This window comes from Dreissena polymorpha, chromosome 12 (genome assembly GCF_020536995.1).
Source record: "Dreissena polymorpha isolate Duluth1 chromosome 12, UMN_Dpol_1.0, whole genome shotgun sequence".
In the NCBI taxonomy this organism is placed as follows: Eukaryota; Metazoa; Mollusca; class Bivalvia; order Myida; family Dreissenidae; genus Dreissena; species Dreissena polymorpha.
In genome coordinates this window covers 46,541,308-46,560,712 of record NC_068366.1, presented here as the reverse complement: position 1 = coordinate 46,560,712, position 19,405 = coordinate 46,541,308, and the positions used below count along the sequence as shown (strand labels likewise).

Here is a 19,405-nt window from a genome sequence, read left to right as displayed (position 1 = left end):
TGACTTACCTCAGGCACGGTTGATGGAGCACCGATGTGTTGGAAGACATACTGGACATGTGACTTACCACAGGCACAGTTGATGGAGCACTGATGTGTTGGTAGACATACTAGACATGTGACTTACCTCCAGCACGGTTAATGGAGCACTGATGTGTTGGTAGACATACTGGACACATGACTTACCTCCGGCACAGTTGATGGAGCACTGATGTGTTGGTAGACATACTGGGCATGTGACTTACCTCCGGCACGGTTGATGGAGCACTGATGTGTTGGTAGACATACTGGACATGTGACTTACCTCCGGCACGGTTGATGGAGCACTGATGTGTTGGTAGACATACTGGACATGTGACTTACCTCGAGCATGGTTGATGGAGCACTGATGTGTTGGTAGACATACTGGACATGTGACTTACCTCCGGCATGGTTGATGAAGCACTGATGTGTTGGTAGACATACTGGATATGTGACTTACCTCAGGCACGGTGGATGGAGCACTGATGTGTTGGTAGACATACTGGACATGTGACTTACCTTCCGCACGGTTGATGGAGCACTGATGTGTTGGTAGACATAATTGGATATGTGACTTACCTCCGGCACAGTTGATGGAGCACTGATGTGTGAGTAGACATACTGGACATGTGTTTGCCCCGGAGGTATGTAGTCCCCGCTGTGCCGCACTGTCTCACTGATGGTGCTTGTGCGGGACTCCCCGCCAGACGCTGGCAGCAGGTTGTTGGTGTGGACGATTCCCGACGCATTCGTGCCATAGTGGGACCCCGGTCTGCATGTGTGAACTGAAGCCTGATGCATAGATTACTATGCAAAAAGTTATTCATTGTGAAAGTATATAGCATTCTTTTAAAACACTTTTTTGGTGGAAATACATGTAGTAAATAAAATAATCTAGAAATATTTTTAGAGCAATATTTAAATGGCATTAAAAAGACAAGAACTGTTATAAGACAGCATGCTCGACTTTTTTCCACTTTGATAGTATGATGTACATTTTCTCTCACTCATCTGATATAATGGCCATTACTATATATAAGAAGTTGATTTACTATCTAAATAGTCAAGCTAATAATGGTATCAAGATACAAAATAAATATTCACTTAAATCTTTTGATCTTTAAACATGTCATTTTTGTTCCGAAAAATCTCAAGCAAGTACGTTGAGGACTGGATTTTCTAGCTCTACAGCGATGAGAATGTCATGTATATGCTGGATGTCTTACTGTAGTCTGGTGACTCGTCCTCGTACTGTGGGTACTCCAAGGGCTCATCAGCACCAGCAAAGAACTGCAATGTGGACAATGTGTGATAACAATGTGAGGCACACCTTAGTGTCAACACTAGAACTGCAATGTGGACAATGTGTGATAACAATGTGAGACACACCTTAGTGTCAACACTAGAACTACAATATGGACAAGGTGTGATAACAATGTGAGGCAACCTTAGTGTCAACACTAGAACTACAATATTAACAAGGTGTGATAACAATGTGGGGCACACCTTAGTGTCAACACTAGAACTGCAATGTGGACAATGTGTGATAACAATGTGAGACACACCTTAGTGTCAACACTAGATCTGCAATGTGGACAATGTGTGATTACAATGTGAGACACACCTTAGTTTTAACACTAGATAGAACTGCAATGTGGACAACGAGTGATAACAATGCGAGGCACACCTTAGTGTTAACACAAGGACTGTAATGTGGACAACGTGTGATAACAATGTGAGGCACACCTTAGTGTTAACACTAGATAGAACTGCAATGTGGACAATGTGTGATAACAATGTGAGGCAAACCTTAATGTTAACACTAGATAGAACTGCAATGTGTACAACGTGTGATAACAATGTGAGGCACACCTTAGTGTCAACACTAAAACTGCAATGTGGACAATGTGTGATAACAATGTGAGGCACACCTTAGTGTTAACACCAGATAGAACTGCAATGTGGACAACGTGTGATAACAATGTGAGGCGCACGTTAGTGTCTACACTAGAACTGCAATGTGAACAACGTGTGATAACAATGTGAGGCACACCTTAGTGTCACCACCAGATAGAACTACAATGTGGACAATGTGAGGCACACCTTAGTGTCAACACCAGATAGAACTACAATGTGGACAATGTGTGATAACAATGTGAGGCAAACCTTAGGGTCAACACTAGAACTGCAATGTGAACAACGTTTGATAACAATGTGAGGCACACCTTAGTGTCAACACTAGAACTGCAATGTGGACAATGTGTGATAACAATGTGAGGCACACCTTAGTGTCAACACTAGAACTGCAATGTGGAAAATGTGTGATAACAATGTGTGATAATAATGTGAGGCACACCTTAGTGTTAACACTAGATAGAACTGCAATGTGGACAACGTGTGATAACAATGTGAGGCACACCTTAGTGTCAAGACTAGAACTGCAATGTGGACAATGTGTGATAACAATGTGAGGCACACCTAAGTGTTAACACTAGATAGAACTGCAATGTGGACAATGTGTGATAACAATGTGAGGCACACCTTAGTGTCAACAAAAGAACTACGATGTGGACAACGTGTGATAACAATGTGAGGCACACCTTAGTGTCAACACTAGAACTGCAATGTGGACAACGTGTGATAACAATGTGAGGCAAACCTTAGTGTCAACACTAGAACTGCAATGTGGACAATGTGTGATAACAATGTGAGGCACACCTTAGTGTTAACACTAGATAGAACTGCAATGTGGACAACGTGTGATAACAATGTGTGTCACACCTTAGTGTCAATACTAGAACTACGATGTGGACAATGTGTGATAACAATGTGAGGCACACCTTAGTGTTAACACTAGGTAGAACTGCAATGTGGACAACGTGTGATAACAATGTGAGGCACACCTAAGTGTCAACACTAGAACTGCAATCTTGACAATGTGTGATAACAATGTGAGGCACACCTTAGTGTTAACACTAGACAGAACTGCAATGTGGACAATGTGTGATAACAATGTGAGGCACACCTTAGTGTCAACACTAGAACTGCAATGTGAACAATGTGTGATAACAATGTGAGGCACACCTTAGTGTCAACACCAGATAAAACTACAATGTGGACAATGTGAGGCACACCTTAGTGTCAACACCAGATAGAACTACAATGTGGACAATGTGTGATAACAATGTGAGGCACACCTTAGTATCAACACTAGAACTGCAAAGTGAACAACATTTGATAACAATGTGAGGCACACCTTAGTATCAACACTGGAAATGCAATGTGAACAATGTGTGATAACAATGTGAGGCACATCTTGGTGTCAACACCAGATAGAACTACAATTAATGTGGACAATGTGTGATAAAAATGTGAGACACACCTTAGTGTCAACACTAGAACTGCAATGTGGACAATGTGTGATAACAATGTGAGGCACACATAAGTGTTAACACTAGATAGAACTGCAATGTGGACAATGTGTGATAACAATGTGAGGTACACCTAAGTGTTAACACTAATTAGAACTGCAATGTGGACAATGTGTGATAACAATGAGAGGCACACATTAGTGACAACACCAGATAGAACTACAATGTGGACAATGTGTGATAACAATGTGAGGCACACCTGAGTGTCAACACTAGAACTGCAATGTGGAAAATATGTGATAATAATGTGAGGCACATGTTAGTGTCAACACTAGAACTGCAATGTGGACAATGTGTGATAACAATTAGAACAACACCTTAGTGTCAACACCAGATAGAACTGCAATGTGGACAACATGTGATAACAATTTGAGGCACACATTAGTGTCAACACTAGAACTGCAATGTGGACAATGTGTGATAACAATGTCAGACACACCTTAGTGTCAACACTAGAACTGCAATGTGGACAATGTGTGATAACAATGTGAGACACACCTTAGTTTTGACACTAGATAGAACTGCAATGTGGACAAGGTGTGATAACAATGTGAGGCACACCTTAGTGTTAACACAAGGACTGTAATGTGGACAACGTGTGATAACAATGTGAGGCACACCTTAGTGTTAACACTAGATAGAACTGCAATGTGGACAATGTGTGATAACAATGTGAGGCACATGTTAGTGTCAACACTAGAACTACAATGTGGACAATGTGTGATAACAATGTGAGGCACACCTTAGTGTCAACACTAGAACTGCAATGTGGACAATGTGTGATAACAATGTGAGGCACATGTTAGTATCAACACTAGAACTACAATGTGGACAATGTGTGATAACAATGTGAGGCACACCTTAGTGTCAACACCAGATAGAACTGCAGTGTGGACAACGTGTGATAACAATGTGAGACACACCTTAGTGTCAACACTAGAACTGCAATGTGGACAATGTGTGATAACAATGTGAGGCACACCTTAGTGTCAACACCAGATAGAACTGCAATGTGGACAACATATGATAGCAATGTGAGGCACACCTTAGTGTCAACACTAGAACTGCAATGTGGACAATGTGTGAAAACAATGTGAGGCACACCTTAGTGTCAAAACAAGGAATGCAATTTGGACAATGTGTGATAACAATGTGAGGCACACCTTGGTGTCAACACTAGATAAAACTGCAATGTGGACAACGTGTGATAACAATGAGAGGCACACCTTAGTGTCAACACTATGTCACGTATTATGGAATAAGAAAAACACAAGCAAATACACAGTACAGTGTTTCAACCATTAGGCAAAAAAGAACGAGAGCTTTGTCCCAAACAAGACTACACATACACCCACGCAGCGGGCAGAGTAGATATGTCAATTGCTCATGTCAAGGGGACATAACTTTGAAATAAATGGATCCCTGAATGTAACAATTGTGTCTTGAACATGTGCACTTCATGTTGATGACATATTTCAAGTTTCAATTGAATTGCACAATCAAATTTGAAGGGCCTGTAATTCAGGAACATGCAGTTTACTGAACATTAAGATTGTGTCTTGAATAACCACAATTCATGGTAATGACATCTTTCCAATTCATTAGGTTAACAAATGTGGAAGCTGGTTCACTCCACAAACTTAGAATATGTAATGCCTCTGTCATAAAATGTTCAAGGGCATATAAATAACTTAAGAACATGTCACTATGCCTGAAAATGTTGTTGTGCACATCTGCATTTATGGTCTTGACATATTTGAACTTTCAATTCAAAAGCTTGAGAAATGTATAAGTAGTCAACTCAATACATGTAACATTATAACCGTTTATGCCTACAAATGGCCAAGTCAAGGTAACAGAACTCTGGAACTTAAGGATCACTGCCCATAAATCTTGCATATCTACTCGTGATTGTAAAGACATATTCCAAGTTGCAGTTCAAATCACTTAGGAAATAGGGAAACAAGTTACCCTCCATCATACTGGGTTTGCATGAGTTTAGCATTTAAACAAATAATTCATCTTCTTCGATTCAAATAAAAAGGAATCACAAATTGTTCTTTTGTATGCTAAGCTGAAAATAAGTGACATTCATGTAAATTTTAATAATGGTGATACATTTGCATAATCATTATAAACTTCACACGTAATTCAATGATTTTTTTTTACACCAGTTCAAAATTTATTGCTGGTTAAATGAAAAGATCCTTAATTTCTTTAAATATATGAACAGTGAATGTCCTCGCCGGAAGAATTATTTACTTTTTGTCATTAATTACGCATGCAAACAAAGACCTGTCTAATTTTCATACCATACCATATTTGTAAATGTGTTTGTTAGCTTGCTTATTAACAAAATGCCTGACCTCATTTAAAGACAGTAAGAAATAGCAGATAATATGTGTCAGATCCTACATACAGTCATATGCCCGACCCCCCCCCCCCCCCCCCCCCCCCTCCTGGAATCTGCATAAAATAGGGCAGATTCTGCATTTAATTTTCAGGAATCTACATTCTCCTTCCAAAATAAGGTAGGCAAAGATATTTTATAATTTGTCAATGAACTACAAAACTCTGCCTTAACATAAGATGGCCTCTGTCTGTGGCTTAGGCCGGGAAAAGTAGATGGAAAACTACAAATAAAGATGATGATCCTCTGCTAGATGCAGTTTTACAAACATCAACCATTATATTGTTAAATTACCTTTGACAGCTAAGAGCGATATTTCAGAATATGATTTCAAATGTGACCTTTAACACTATTTGGAAAATGTTTAAACCTGACCCAATTCAGTGTTTGTTTGACCAAATTTACTGGTTGACATAGAGTGGTACACAACAACATTGTTAATTAACACTCACACCAGTGTATTTTTATCAATTTAATACACTAAAGTATTACAGAATAAACAAATCAGTATTTCACTTGATGGCACCCTTAAAGAAAGTGGCATAAAGCAGTCCCTCTGTCCAGATGTGCGTCTGACAAATGGAACATTCATGTTCCAGCCATTATATTAACATACATTGATGGATTTTAAAGTTATATACATGTAACAATCATTAAACAACATATAATGTATAACACCCCTCTTCCTTCCTCACAGGTCAATTTCACTCTTAGAGCTTAATGTTCAAGTGGAATGTGGGGTCTTGTTTAGGTACTCATAGTTCATAGATCAAACATAAAACACATTAGATGATTAATAACATCTGTTTAAGAGTAGGTAATGACTGCACACTGTACATAAAGAGTAGGTAATGACTGCACAATGTACATAAAGAGTAGGTAATGACTGCACACTGTACATAAAGAGTAGGTAATGACTGCACACTGTACATAAAGAGTAGGTAATGACTGCACACTGTACATAAAGAGTAGGTAATGACTGCACACTGTACATAAAGAGTAGGTAATGACTGCACACTGTACATAAAGAGTAGGTAATGACTGCACACTGTACATAAAGAGTAGGTAATGACTGCACACTGTACATAAAGAGTAGGTAATGACTGCACACTGTACATAAAGAGTAGGTAATGACTGCACACTGTACATAAAGAGTAGGTAATGACTGCACACTGTACATAAAGAGTAGGTAATGACTGCACACTGTACATAAAGAGTAGGTAATGACTGCACACTGTACATAAAGAGTAGGTAATGACTGCACACTGTACATAAAGAGTAGGTAATGACTGCACACTGTACATAAAGAGTAGGTAATGACTGCACACTGTACATAAAGAGTAGGTAATGACTGCACACTGTACATAAGAGTAGGTAATGACTGCACACTGTACATAAAGAGTAGGTAATGACTGCACACTGTACATAAAGAGTAGGTAATGACTGCACACTGTACATAAAGAGTAGGTAATGACTGCACACTGTACATAAAGAGTAGGTAATGACTGCACACTGTACATAAAGAGTAGGTAATGACTGCACACTGTACATAAAGAGTAGGTAATGACTGCACACTGTACATAAAGAGTAGGTAATGACTGCACACTGTACATAAAGAGTAGGTAATGACTGCACACTGTACATAAAGAGTAGGTAATGACTGCACACTGTACATAAAGAGTAGGTAATGACTGCACACTGTACATAAAACAAAACCATATTGCATAATGTGACTATTCATGTTATTTCGCTAGAAACATAACCTTTACAGATCATTCACTTTGAAATTTAATAAACTCTTTCCATCATTAAAGAGAAGTTCTGCTTACCTGAAAGAGATGTGCCATGATTCTTGCCACTTCTGCCATGGATGGCCTCTCTCTAGGATTGCCTGACCAGCATCTGCAAGACGAGAATACAGGAGCTGTATCCCAAATATGACTATAGATACCGCTGCACCACTTGGTGACATCGACAGGCAGCAGTGCCCATGGCTTCTTTCAAGGGTACATAATTCAGGATAATGTGGATCCCTGTGTGTGAAAAGGTGGCTTGCACATTGACACTTCATGGTAGTGAAATATTTCATGTTTCAATTTGATCCCTTGAGAAATTTAGTAGAAATTCACTCCACAAAATTAGAACATTTTACATGAAATTTTTAAAAACCAACAAACAAACCAACCTACTGACAGTTTATTTAATATACAAATATCAAGTCCAATGCTCAAAATAGAATTTTATTGACAATAAGAAAAGTCAACATTCATTTAATGCCTGAAAAAAAGCACTAAGCATAAACATTTGTGATTTATTTTGAAGCATTAATACATGACAGTACCCACCTTGTCATGAGGAGCTCCAGAGGCTTGGGTAAATTCCTGATCAGGGGTGGTCGTGTACCTGCAATCAAAGTAAATGCTCATATGTGTCTTGTTCTGAGAAAACTGGGCATAATGCATGTGCGTAAAGTGTCCTCCCAGATTAGCCTGTGCAGTCTGCACAGGCTAATCAGGGACGACACCTTCTGCTAAAACTAGATTTGCGGTAAAAGGGACTTCTTTTAAACGAAAAATACCATTAAAGCGGAAAGTGTCGTCCCTGATTAGCCTGTGCAGACTGCACAGGCAAATCTGGGACAACACTTTACGCACATGCATTATGCCCAGTTTTCTCAGAACAAGACACATAAAAACATTATTATTTTAATAATATTTTAGTATCAGGGTTGTCTGAAAAAATCAGCAACAATAAATTTAATACTAGCAATTCTCTTAAAATCATTCAACTGATTTATTTTGACAATATAATTCAACAACAACAAAAAAGCTCATTACAAAAAGATTTTTTTCAAAATTAAATATGACCATTTTTTCTAAATTTGAAAAAGCTACATCACTCATGGGGGTTAACACGGGCCAATGTGATCACCTACCATTGTGGACGGCCCACATGATCCTGAAGGCCGGCCCTCCGATCTCATCAAAGGGTTTCCTGCGTGTGAACACCTCCCACAGGATGATACCCCAGCTGAACACATCACACTTCTCACTGTAGTTGCTTCCTACAACAAGCGCATTCACAGTATACAGAAATAACCAATCAAGAACTCATTACCCCTTGATCAATGACAACGTTTGGAAGAAATTTAATCAAGCTTATCAATTGAAATGTTAAGGGAATCCATTTGACAGACACAACATACATCGATTCTCAAAAATACTAAAAATTAAGGTTTTAAACAATAACTGATAAGTTTTAATGTAACCATTGTAAAACATATATAATACTTATGTACCATCAGTATGCAGGATTCAAATCATTATGAGGGTGTCCTAAGAGTTTTTTGCTATCTTTTAAACAGCCATCAAATGTCATTTGCCATGCATGGGAAACAATTTACAGCATATGATCATTAAAACATAGCATTCATGTATGATTGGTTATCAGCCAACAGACAACAGTTATGATAGTTTATATCAGTCAAAAGACAACAGTAATAATCTGTTGTCATTTTATAGACAACAGCTATGGTGTTTATAAGTCTATAGTTAAAAGTTATGTCATGTCAGTCAATAAACAACATTTATGATTGTTTATAAATCAATATGTAATAGTTATGATTGTTTATCAGTCAATAGACAACATTCAATATTGTTTATCACTCAAAAGACAAAATTAATTATTGTTTATTAGTCAATAGACAACATGTATGAGTGTTTATTAGTCAAAAGGCAACATTTATTATTGTTTATCAGTCAGTAGCCAACAGTTATGATTATACTGCTACTTACCTTCAAAGACCTCTGGTGCCATCCATGCAGCACTTCCTTTGTTGTTGGTCATGTGTGTCTGGATGTCACAGGCAGTGCCAAAGTCACAGATCTTCAGCACTGTACCACCCATGATAAGCAATAGGCTGTGGGCAGGCGGGGACAAACAAACAGGGCATAGAGTATGATGATTGAAAACATAACCGTAATGTTCATGCACATTTTACTTATTTTATTTGTTACATGAATATCACTAAATACAGTAATGACACTTATAATGTTTGATCACATATTTTTCAAGGATTAGGCTAGTATTCCATCTGTCCGTATCCGCACCCGCACAAAAATAGAACAAGTTGAAATGCACTGCGCTTATTCCATTCATCCGCATACGCATTCGCATGCGCAATAAGCGTCCACATAGGAACGCTCAAGTGAGCATTCTAATGCGGATGCTGACAAGATACGTACAGCATTTAGCACGATGAGGGAAACTGTCATCTCAAAAATCAACTGAAAAACTAATCGAATTCGTGAAAAATTACCCGGAATTATACAACCAACGCAGTTCTGCATATCGGGACTCTGATGTTTGGAAAAGCATAGCCAAGTCACTAGAAAAAGATGTTTCAGGTATTTACCATTTGTATTATTTTACAGACAGATTGATGATTTGTACCCTACATTTGTATATCTACTTAAATTCACGCTTGTCCTTCATAATAGTTATCTAAATTATAATTTTCAGTTTTATCCATTTATTTTTTTTCCCAAAAAAAGAAAGATATGTTTGACGTATGCGGATAAATGGAATATAGCGTCCCTATTATGATTTTGCGGATACGGATGCGGATAGATGGAATACTAGCCTAATGCGAGCATTTATCAATGCAATTTTTTTCTCTTTGAACCACAACAGGGCATTTAAATTACTGTCCCATAATGACAGAGAACAGACATATAGGATCTGGCACAAGTTGTCATATCATACCATATTTTATTAAACGAGTTCAGGAATTTTGTTAGTAAGCGAGCCTGTGGCGAGCTTACTCACGAATTTCCTGGACGAGTTTAATAAAATATGGTATGATATGACAATGAGTGTCAGATCTTTTTTATCACGTCATGAGCAAATTAAATAAATATTTACGCAAACATAATGATTAATCCTGAATGTTGTTAACATTTCGTGACGTCATTTTACGTTGCAACGTCATTTCAGCAAAATAACAAAATGCGATTGGTCAATAAACAAAAACTAAGCCAATAAAAATGCTTAAAAATGTTGTATTACACATGTGTAATATAAAAAAATATGTAATGGTTGTATTACATGGGAAACAGGGTATAGCATGTGATAAAAACAGGTATGGACTTGGACATTTCTCATTTGAAGTTCACTGATAGATGCATTTATTTCAAATGATAAGCACTACATGTAAATTATGTTTGCTGTGCTTACTTGGGTGGTTTGAGATCTCTGTGTACGAGAGCCTTGGGTTTCATGCTGTGCAGGTACTCCACCCCGTTGGCACACTGCAGAGCCCAACTCATGGCATGGGCAGCCGTGTAGCTGGGTTGAGGCCCCACCCCATGTAGCACTGTAGAGAAAACACATAGTCTCATATATCACATTGCAGGGCCCAACTCATGGCATGAGCAGTTGTTGAGGCCTTACCCCATGCAGCACTGTACAGAAAACACATGTACTGAACTGCAATATCCGCACTACTCGAATATAAAACATGATTTTATATAATTTCTTAACTTATATTTCCAGGAATTGCATTACTACATATACAGAGATGCTTTTTATGAAACCACACATTACAAATCACTTCAGTGAAATCACCATAGCTAAGAACGTTAAACAGACTTTGAAATTTGAACAAATTATGTAAAAGTTTGCATAAAAGGCTTACCATTATACAGTGAACCTCCTTCTGCATATTCCATAACAAGGCACACCTGTCAATGTATCAAAAAGATCATTCATAATGTTTGTCTTTGACTATTAAACAGTTTAATTATTTACAATTATGTTTCTTGTATTCCCCACTCCAAAAACGGACTAAAACAATGGAAAAGCATCTTAACCAGTGTAAAAGCAATTTTTTTCCTGTATGTTAATATGAAAATGAGTTAAATTAACATATTTTATTAAATATTCATATGCTAATCAGCTACTGGAGTCTGGTATATATCACAACATAACTTATGTAAAGCTTATAAACATTTTTTTTACTGAGTCCTGAATATACACTTCAACCAACATTGTTGTGAGCCATTTTTTTACTTACAGGTGCTTTTGAGCATGCACCATAGAGTTTGACGATGTTTGGGTGGTTCACACGGGACAGCTGCTTCAGCTCTGTGAGGAACGCTTTCTTTTCAGACTCTGTTTCTATAAGCTTCACTGCCACATCCTTTGCACGCCAACTAGCTCTGCTTACCACACCAAACGCTCCTTTACCAACTATCTGAAATTGGTAATCAACACACCGTTCAATTGACTAACACAACGTCTGTGGTTCATCCATCGGCTGAGCTAATAGACACATGTCGGTTAAAAGCGGAGTGTAAGTATTTCCCTATTCTTTATATTTTATATAGCTTTAATCACACTTGAAGTAAAAATAATTATAGCATTAAGCACTTATTGGCTGTGAAATTTAATACTGTCAAGTGTCGCACAGAGCAAACTGATACCAGCGAAAAATAAATCAAGTAAAAAGGTACTTTCCCAATTGAGAAAAAATTAAAAATACATAATTCCCATTTTCCGCTTGAAAAAAAACCCAAAATCAAGGACAGTTACGTCATTTTTTTTACAAAAGTGCATTATCTTCGCAGTGCAGTGAAACTCAACATTTAAAGTCAAAAGACATGTGAAACAATATTTTAATCTGTTTGTGCAATTGAAGGGCCGTTTAACGTTTTGGTAAATTGACAAAATTTAAAAAAGATGTTTCAGATTCGCAAATTTTCGTTTTTGTTATGATATTTTTGAGGAAATAGTAATACTGACCATTTACCATGCTCTTAAATATCCATTATATGCATCTTTTGATGATTGAAAACCTGAAAATTATAAAGCGTCATGCAACGCGAAACGATTGAATAATTTGGAAAGTTCTGTTGTTATATTTTGGGAAACTACGAGGATTGCTTATATAGGTAAAAAATACATCCGCTCTAAGCATGAGCATGGATGGTCGAGTGGTCTAGGCGGGAGACTTTTTACTCCAGGACTCCAGGGGTCAGTGGTTCGAGCCCTGTTGAGGGTTAATTTTTTTCCTTTTTTAAAATTGTATTCTTGTTTTTTTACTGGAGATTTTTAAGTCAAATGTTTTAATTTATGAATATAAAGCATTTAATGACATGCTTCAATACATGCCAAAATCTGTTAAACGGCCCCTTTAAATACCAAGAAATTTAAAAGACCTATAATCCTTATATTTTGGTTTTACTACGCAAATTTTAACAATTTAAGCAATTTACGCATTAAGTTTTTACAATTGGTCCAGTACTTTTAAAAATCGAGAAAAAAAATTGTTGCATATATACTCAAACCTGGTTAACTTGCGGGTAGGGTTGAGTCGCGGTATTTCATTAGCGCCCTCTGGTTTATGTTTATAAACAAACCTGCGTGACTTTCGTGTCAAATCTGACATAAAACATCTCTCGCTACAGATTTGAATCGCTTTTTTGGTGATTAAATGTCGTAAAACTCAGACTTTAACAATATTTGAATTTTTATAGTTCAATTAACTATTCAGTATCCAAACGAAAAAATACGACATTGCTTGAAAATAACTGTGCTATTTATTTTATTTGATGTCTGAAATTCCATATAATAAACTTGTTATATTCTTTATTGATTGTTACTTTTAATGGTATGTCAGAGCTTTGATTATTCATGTTTAATTTAAAATTGGTGCTGTTTAACCTATTTACAGCGAATCTACCGGGAGAAAAAAATAAACAACAATGGCAGACAGTGGTGTTAGATTTGTTTCTACAGAAGTTTATATTAAAGGATTTTCGTCATAAAAAGGCAGTTGTCCAAGAAAGTTAAGTTAAAAATGATTGTCCTTTAAATCATTTATCTGATATTTGAAGATCGTTTCCAGACGCAAGTGAATAGTCTCCTCAAGCACCGCGAGTCAACCGTGTTGCAGTATAAAAATGAATCCCAAAAGTTCTATCCGAATTTATATGCCAATATTGGACTTTAAAATTACTCTTTAAATACAAACCTCATAAAAGTTTATTTCTTGAATATCTATTTCCTCAACAAAGCCTTGTGTAGCATCCATGACTTTATCCTGTATAAACCATACTAATCATAAGTTAATAAACAAAAATGGCAATGTATTTCTTAATTGAAAGTAAATTGTGTTTAAACTTCCGGTTGGAAAGGTGAAGATCACAAATTTGACAAAATAAAAAATATATTACATGAGACGGCATGTTTCCATTTTTATAAAGTAAAACATGTATGTGGTGGTATAATTAAGTGAAACAATATGATTTAAGTAATGAATTTATAGTTTAAGTGCATTAAAAATGTGGTTAAATAATTGTGCATGGTTATGGAGTTGGATGGTGGCCAATGATTGTCTAATATTCGGATAGATAATAATCGGATATATCAGTTAGAATGTGTTCCCGTAGTATCGGCCCTTTTAATGAATACATCTAAATATTTTAAGTGAAAAGATAAAAACAAACATGTTTTGTATGTCATTCTATAGTTAAATGTATATTCTTGGACATACCAACAAAAACTGCTGTTGAATCCGGGTCGTTTCGCCCTAAATCCCGTTCGCCCCCGAGTCGTTTCGCCCTAAGTCCCGTTCGTCCTGGGTCGTTGCGCCCTAATGCCTGGGTAGTTTCGCCCTAATTTTTATACGTATAGCATTATTAAAGGATGTATCAAATGCTTGTCAGAAGCTGAATGGGATATTGTTTAATACAGTATTATATTATCTTAATTACTGTTTATTTTGTCTTTTGCTTCAGGTATATCGTCGAAATAAGGTGCTACAATGATAGAGACGCTTTGAAATATAACAAAGTACAAAGTTATTTATATTGCATATATTTTGATAGCTCTAAAGTGATAAGATAACAAGAAGAATACACATGTATAAACAAAACATTCAATACAATGTAAAAAAAAAGTAAAGTTAGTAGCCGGTATCTCTGATCACCACATTGTCCAAATCACTTCTGATATCAAACCCCGACTAAATCGACAAAAGCCCCACACTGTACACCTATTCCGTAAAGCCAATTGGGTCAACTTTTAACAATACATTGTTTCTAGGTCCCCTACCATGTTCACAAATTGCCAATCTAAGTCCATCGAAGAGCTATGGACTGAATTCAAGGACCTTCTCCGAGAGGGATCAAACCTCTTTATTCCCTCAAAGAGGTTGGGATCAAAACCCTCTCTTCCCTGGATCACCTTAAGTATCCTAAGACAAATAAGAAAAAGAAACAAATTGTACGTTAAACAGAAAACTGGCAGTCCCAAGGTCAAACAACAGTATAGAAAACTCAGAAATCAGGTTAAAAATAAAATAAATCAGGCCCACTACAGTTACCTTGAATATGTACTCGAAACGCAGTCCGGTGATCCAGACACCCCCATATAGGTCAAAATTTCTCCTGTAAGAAGCTCTTCTCCACCATCAAAAATGCTAAACAGGATACTCAAGGTATCGCTCCTCTACTGGAAAATGATAATCTCATCACTGATAAGCAAGGGTCAAGCAAACTTCCTCAATCGCCAGTTTCAGTCCGTCTTCACCCCAATGAATCCTCTAAAATTAGGTCAACTCTGTTTAATGAGAGCCCAAACCCTGTTTAGCATCACCCCAAAGTCAAAATACCCCAAAATGCCTGAAATCTCCATAAGTGTAAGTGGTGTCCAAAAGCTTCTGTCCAACTTGCAGACTGGCAAAGCTTGCGGCCCTGACAACATCAAGCCTATTGTCCTAAAAAATCTAAGCGTACAAATTGCCCCCTTGGTTACCAGAATCTTTCAAAAATCTCTAGACACAGGCACTATCCCCTCCGACTGGATCAAGGCAAACGTCACCCCCTTTTTAAAAAAGGCGACAAAAGTAACCCCGCTAACTATAGGCCAATTTCACTGACATGTGTTCTTTGCAAAGTCATGGCCTTAAACATCACCACACACTTCCAGGTCAACAATATTCTTTTCCATCTTCAGCATGGCTTTAGGTCAAAACTGTCATGCGAGACACAGCTCATAGGACTTGTAGAGGACTTATCCAGGAACCTTATTCATGGTCAACAAAAAGATCTAATACTCCTGGATTTCTCGAAAGCGTTCGACAAGGTCAATCACATGAAGTTACAAACTGCACCAACACGGCATCCAAGATAGCACATTACAATGGGTCAAATCTTTCCTTATAGGTCGACTTCAGTCTGTCTTGGTAAATGGTGACAATTCAGACGAGGTTCCAGTCACATCAGGTGTCCCTCAGGGCTCTGTTCTCGGCCCTCTCCTCTTCTTGCTTTACACAAACAATCTGCCAGAAAACATAGTGTCACAGGTCCGGTTATTTGCTGATGACACTGCTGTCTATATCACGGTCAACAATCCCACTGAACAAAATACCCTGCCAGAAGATCTAGATCGGCTACAAAAATGGGAACACTCTTGGGATATGGAATTTAATCCTTCAAAGTGAACGGTTATGAACATCACCAGGTCAAAACATCCCTACAAATCCACTTACACACTCCACGGTCCTACCCTTGAAACAGTTAGTGATGCTAAATACTTGGGTGTTAGCATCACATCTGACCTCAGCTGGAATAAACACATAAACCAGGTTACTGCAACAGCCAGTCAAACACTTAACTTCATTAAACGCAACATTCCTATAAAACACCCTCGCATTAGAGAATTTGCCTTCAAAACCCTTGTCCGCCCACAACTTGAGTATAGTAGCTCAATGTGGAGCCCACACACACAACACAACACAAACAAGATCGAGATAGTCCAACGCAGGACCGCTCGATGGGTTACAAATGATTACTTATATCACAACAGTGTCACACACATGCTAGACAAATTAGGGTGGCGTTCACTTGAGAACAGAAGGTATGACTCAAGGCTACTGATGTTCTATAAATATGTCCACGGACTGGTTGCTGTACCAATGCCTCCCTACTTCACTCCTCCGACCCGGCTCACTAGACATCTGCACCCTCTTTCATTCAGACAAATCCCCACTCCAAGCAACTACTATAAATTCTCCTTCTATCCAGCCACTATTGTCCTATGGAACTCTCTACCAGCCAATATTGTACAGGCACCTACCCTGGACCAGTTTAGGCTGGGGGTGACCAAACTAGACCACAGTTTCTAAGCAGGTTGGCTGTTTTTAACCTTTTATCTGTATATTTCTTCTTTTAACTAACACTATCACCTTTGTTTTTATGTCTCACAAATACATTATGTATTACTTTTTATCTCCTATACACTTCCTTCTTAATTTCCTAGCACTGACACGCGCCTGCTTGTAATGCTAATTGTTGGCGACTAGCAGTATATATAGATAGATAGAATGTCGAAGCACACATACACAATAATTTGACATACATTTTATTTTACCTAACATAAAACAACTGAGAAAATCACATCAAAATACAGATTTCATTTTATATTTATATATACACATGTCTAAACAAAATATTCAATACAATGTCCAAGCACACATACACAATAATTTGACATACATTTTATTTTACCTAACATAAAACAACTGAGCAAATCACATCAAAATTACAGATTTCATTTTAAATTTATTAATACACATGTCTCAATAAAACATTCAATACAATGTGGTAGCATACACACACTATCAGATGACATAAACTTTGTATTTTACAACAGTCTTTTTTTAGTTTTGCTTATTTTAATGTCAGTTACAGCAGGGCTTTTTTTCCTTATTTATGAGTGGCCGTGGAAGGCCATTTCACAATTTTGAAAAAGAACAATTCACAAACCTAACATGGCCGTGAATTTTTACAAAATGGGCCAATTTTCACAATTTTAATAATTTCACGACTCGGTTTTTCACAATTTTAAGAAGTTCGCGACTCAATTTTTTACAATTTTGAAAAGTTTGCGACTCAATTTGTCACAATTTTGAAAAGATTGCAACTCATTTTTTACAATTTTGAAAAGTTGGCGACTCATTTTTTCACAAAGTAAGGGGGCCAGGGCCGCTTCACAAAGTCAGGAAAAAAAGCCCTGGTTACAGACTTCATCGTCTGTTTGATAACATTATCCACTTCACTCCCCAGACAATCCGACAACTAAGTCGGCTGTCATGTTGTTGGACGGTCCGTACAATCTGGACACGGACTTTAAGAAATGTGATGTGGTTACTTCATTTCCCATGTACTTGTCCCACAGGGATTGGATCTTCTCCTCCAACTTGGTGTATTTGGTCGCGACATCTCGGTCCAGGTCGTCGCAGCTACTGTGATAGCGACGATCTCTGCCTCAGTCATCAGTCTTGAAAGCATATTTTCCATTTTAAAGTCACATCATACATTTAATTCATGAAGTAACAATATTTAATACATGAACTAATAATAAAGAGAAGATAGAATCAATAAACAAATAAACATAAAGATGTAAAGGAAAATTACAGTAAACAAATATCTTTCAGAGAATAAAATGGGCTGTTTACATCACCAACTTATTTAATTATTTACTTCTTTCATACATCAAAGAGTGTCAGTGCTTAACGCTAATTGAAGTTGAAATATGGTAGAAATAATATTTGTTAATACCGTAAATCGAAGAACTGACAGAATTATTAATTATTAAACTATGGAAATCTTATTACATATAAAATTGTATGAAAACAGCGTATTTTATAACAACGACAACATGCAGACTAATAGCGCCGACACGAAATATAAATAAAATAGATAAGCATCTCGTACCTGTATCATATGTCCGATGTTGCCATCTGTCACATAAATCACATGTGATGGCATGTTGGCGAGGTGTGACTATCCGATCACACGAAATACACAATTCGTCTGCCATAAGAACGTGTCGAAATATAAATTCACGAATGACGCTGCCATAGCCAAGTTGCTTTTTATATACACTTTCGGCGAATATCTTGAGATCAAAAGATGCAAACTAGCTAAAAGTTTATAAAAACTATATAACGCCTTTATAATATCTTCTTTTAATGTTTCTGTGCTAGTAATTAGCAAATCGTCTGATCACACGTCTTCCGATCTAAGTTTGTTTGATAATTGTAGTTGGTCCCGAAATTATTTTATTTGGCAAATCAATGCATAATGCCTCTGCCAAACTAATTAATCGTGATACTTAGTTTGTAACACAATGTATCATAATGTCTCCGTTAATTGATTGCAATTAACATCAAACACATAATTGCACAATTATCAAATTGGTAATAATAAAATAATCTTGATTGCCCATAAATAAACAAGTACTAAATTACCATTGCAATTAATAATCAAATTTGCAATAAAAATCTTAATAATTTAAAGAATCATTTACAAAAACATTCTTTCTAACACCTAACACAATAAATACATCTTATAAATGCCTTTTTGATTTTACACACTAAAAACCTGCAGAAATGTAAGTCAGCAATAGATCTTTTAAATACCTAATTGATTTTTTAAGACCATATCCTAAGGATATATAATTCTCACCCTCCTTTCACT

General features: G+C 37.0%; 1 protein-coding gene and 1 pseudogene across 1 annotated transcript in view; one reads left to right on the top strand and one right to left on the bottom strand.

The window, feature by feature from the left end:
• LOC127853915 (mitogen-activated protein kinase kinase kinase 7-like) overlaps positions 1-14,071 on the bottom strand; it is a 34,071-nt gene extending 20,000 nt beyond the window's left edge. Inside the window, 11 exon segments of the mRNA XM_052388742.1 lie at positions 600-743; positions 745-827; positions 1,247-1,310; positions 7,691-7,763; positions 8,207-8,264; positions 8,797-8,925; positions 9,656-9,780; positions 11,097-11,235; positions 11,557-11,602; positions 11,935-12,114; positions 13,894-14,071. Coding sequence (XP_052244702.1) covers positions 600-743; positions 745-827; positions 1,247-1,310; positions 7,691-7,763; positions 8,207-8,264; positions 8,797-8,925; positions 9,656-9,780; positions 11,097-11,235; positions 11,557-11,602; positions 11,935-12,114; positions 13,894-13,953 — 1,101 coding nt within the window. The 5' untranslated portion in view covers positions 13,954-14,071.
• Positions 14,070-19,405, top strand: part of LOC127853914 (uncharacterized) — a 31,486-nt pseudogene continuing 26,150 nt past the window's right edge.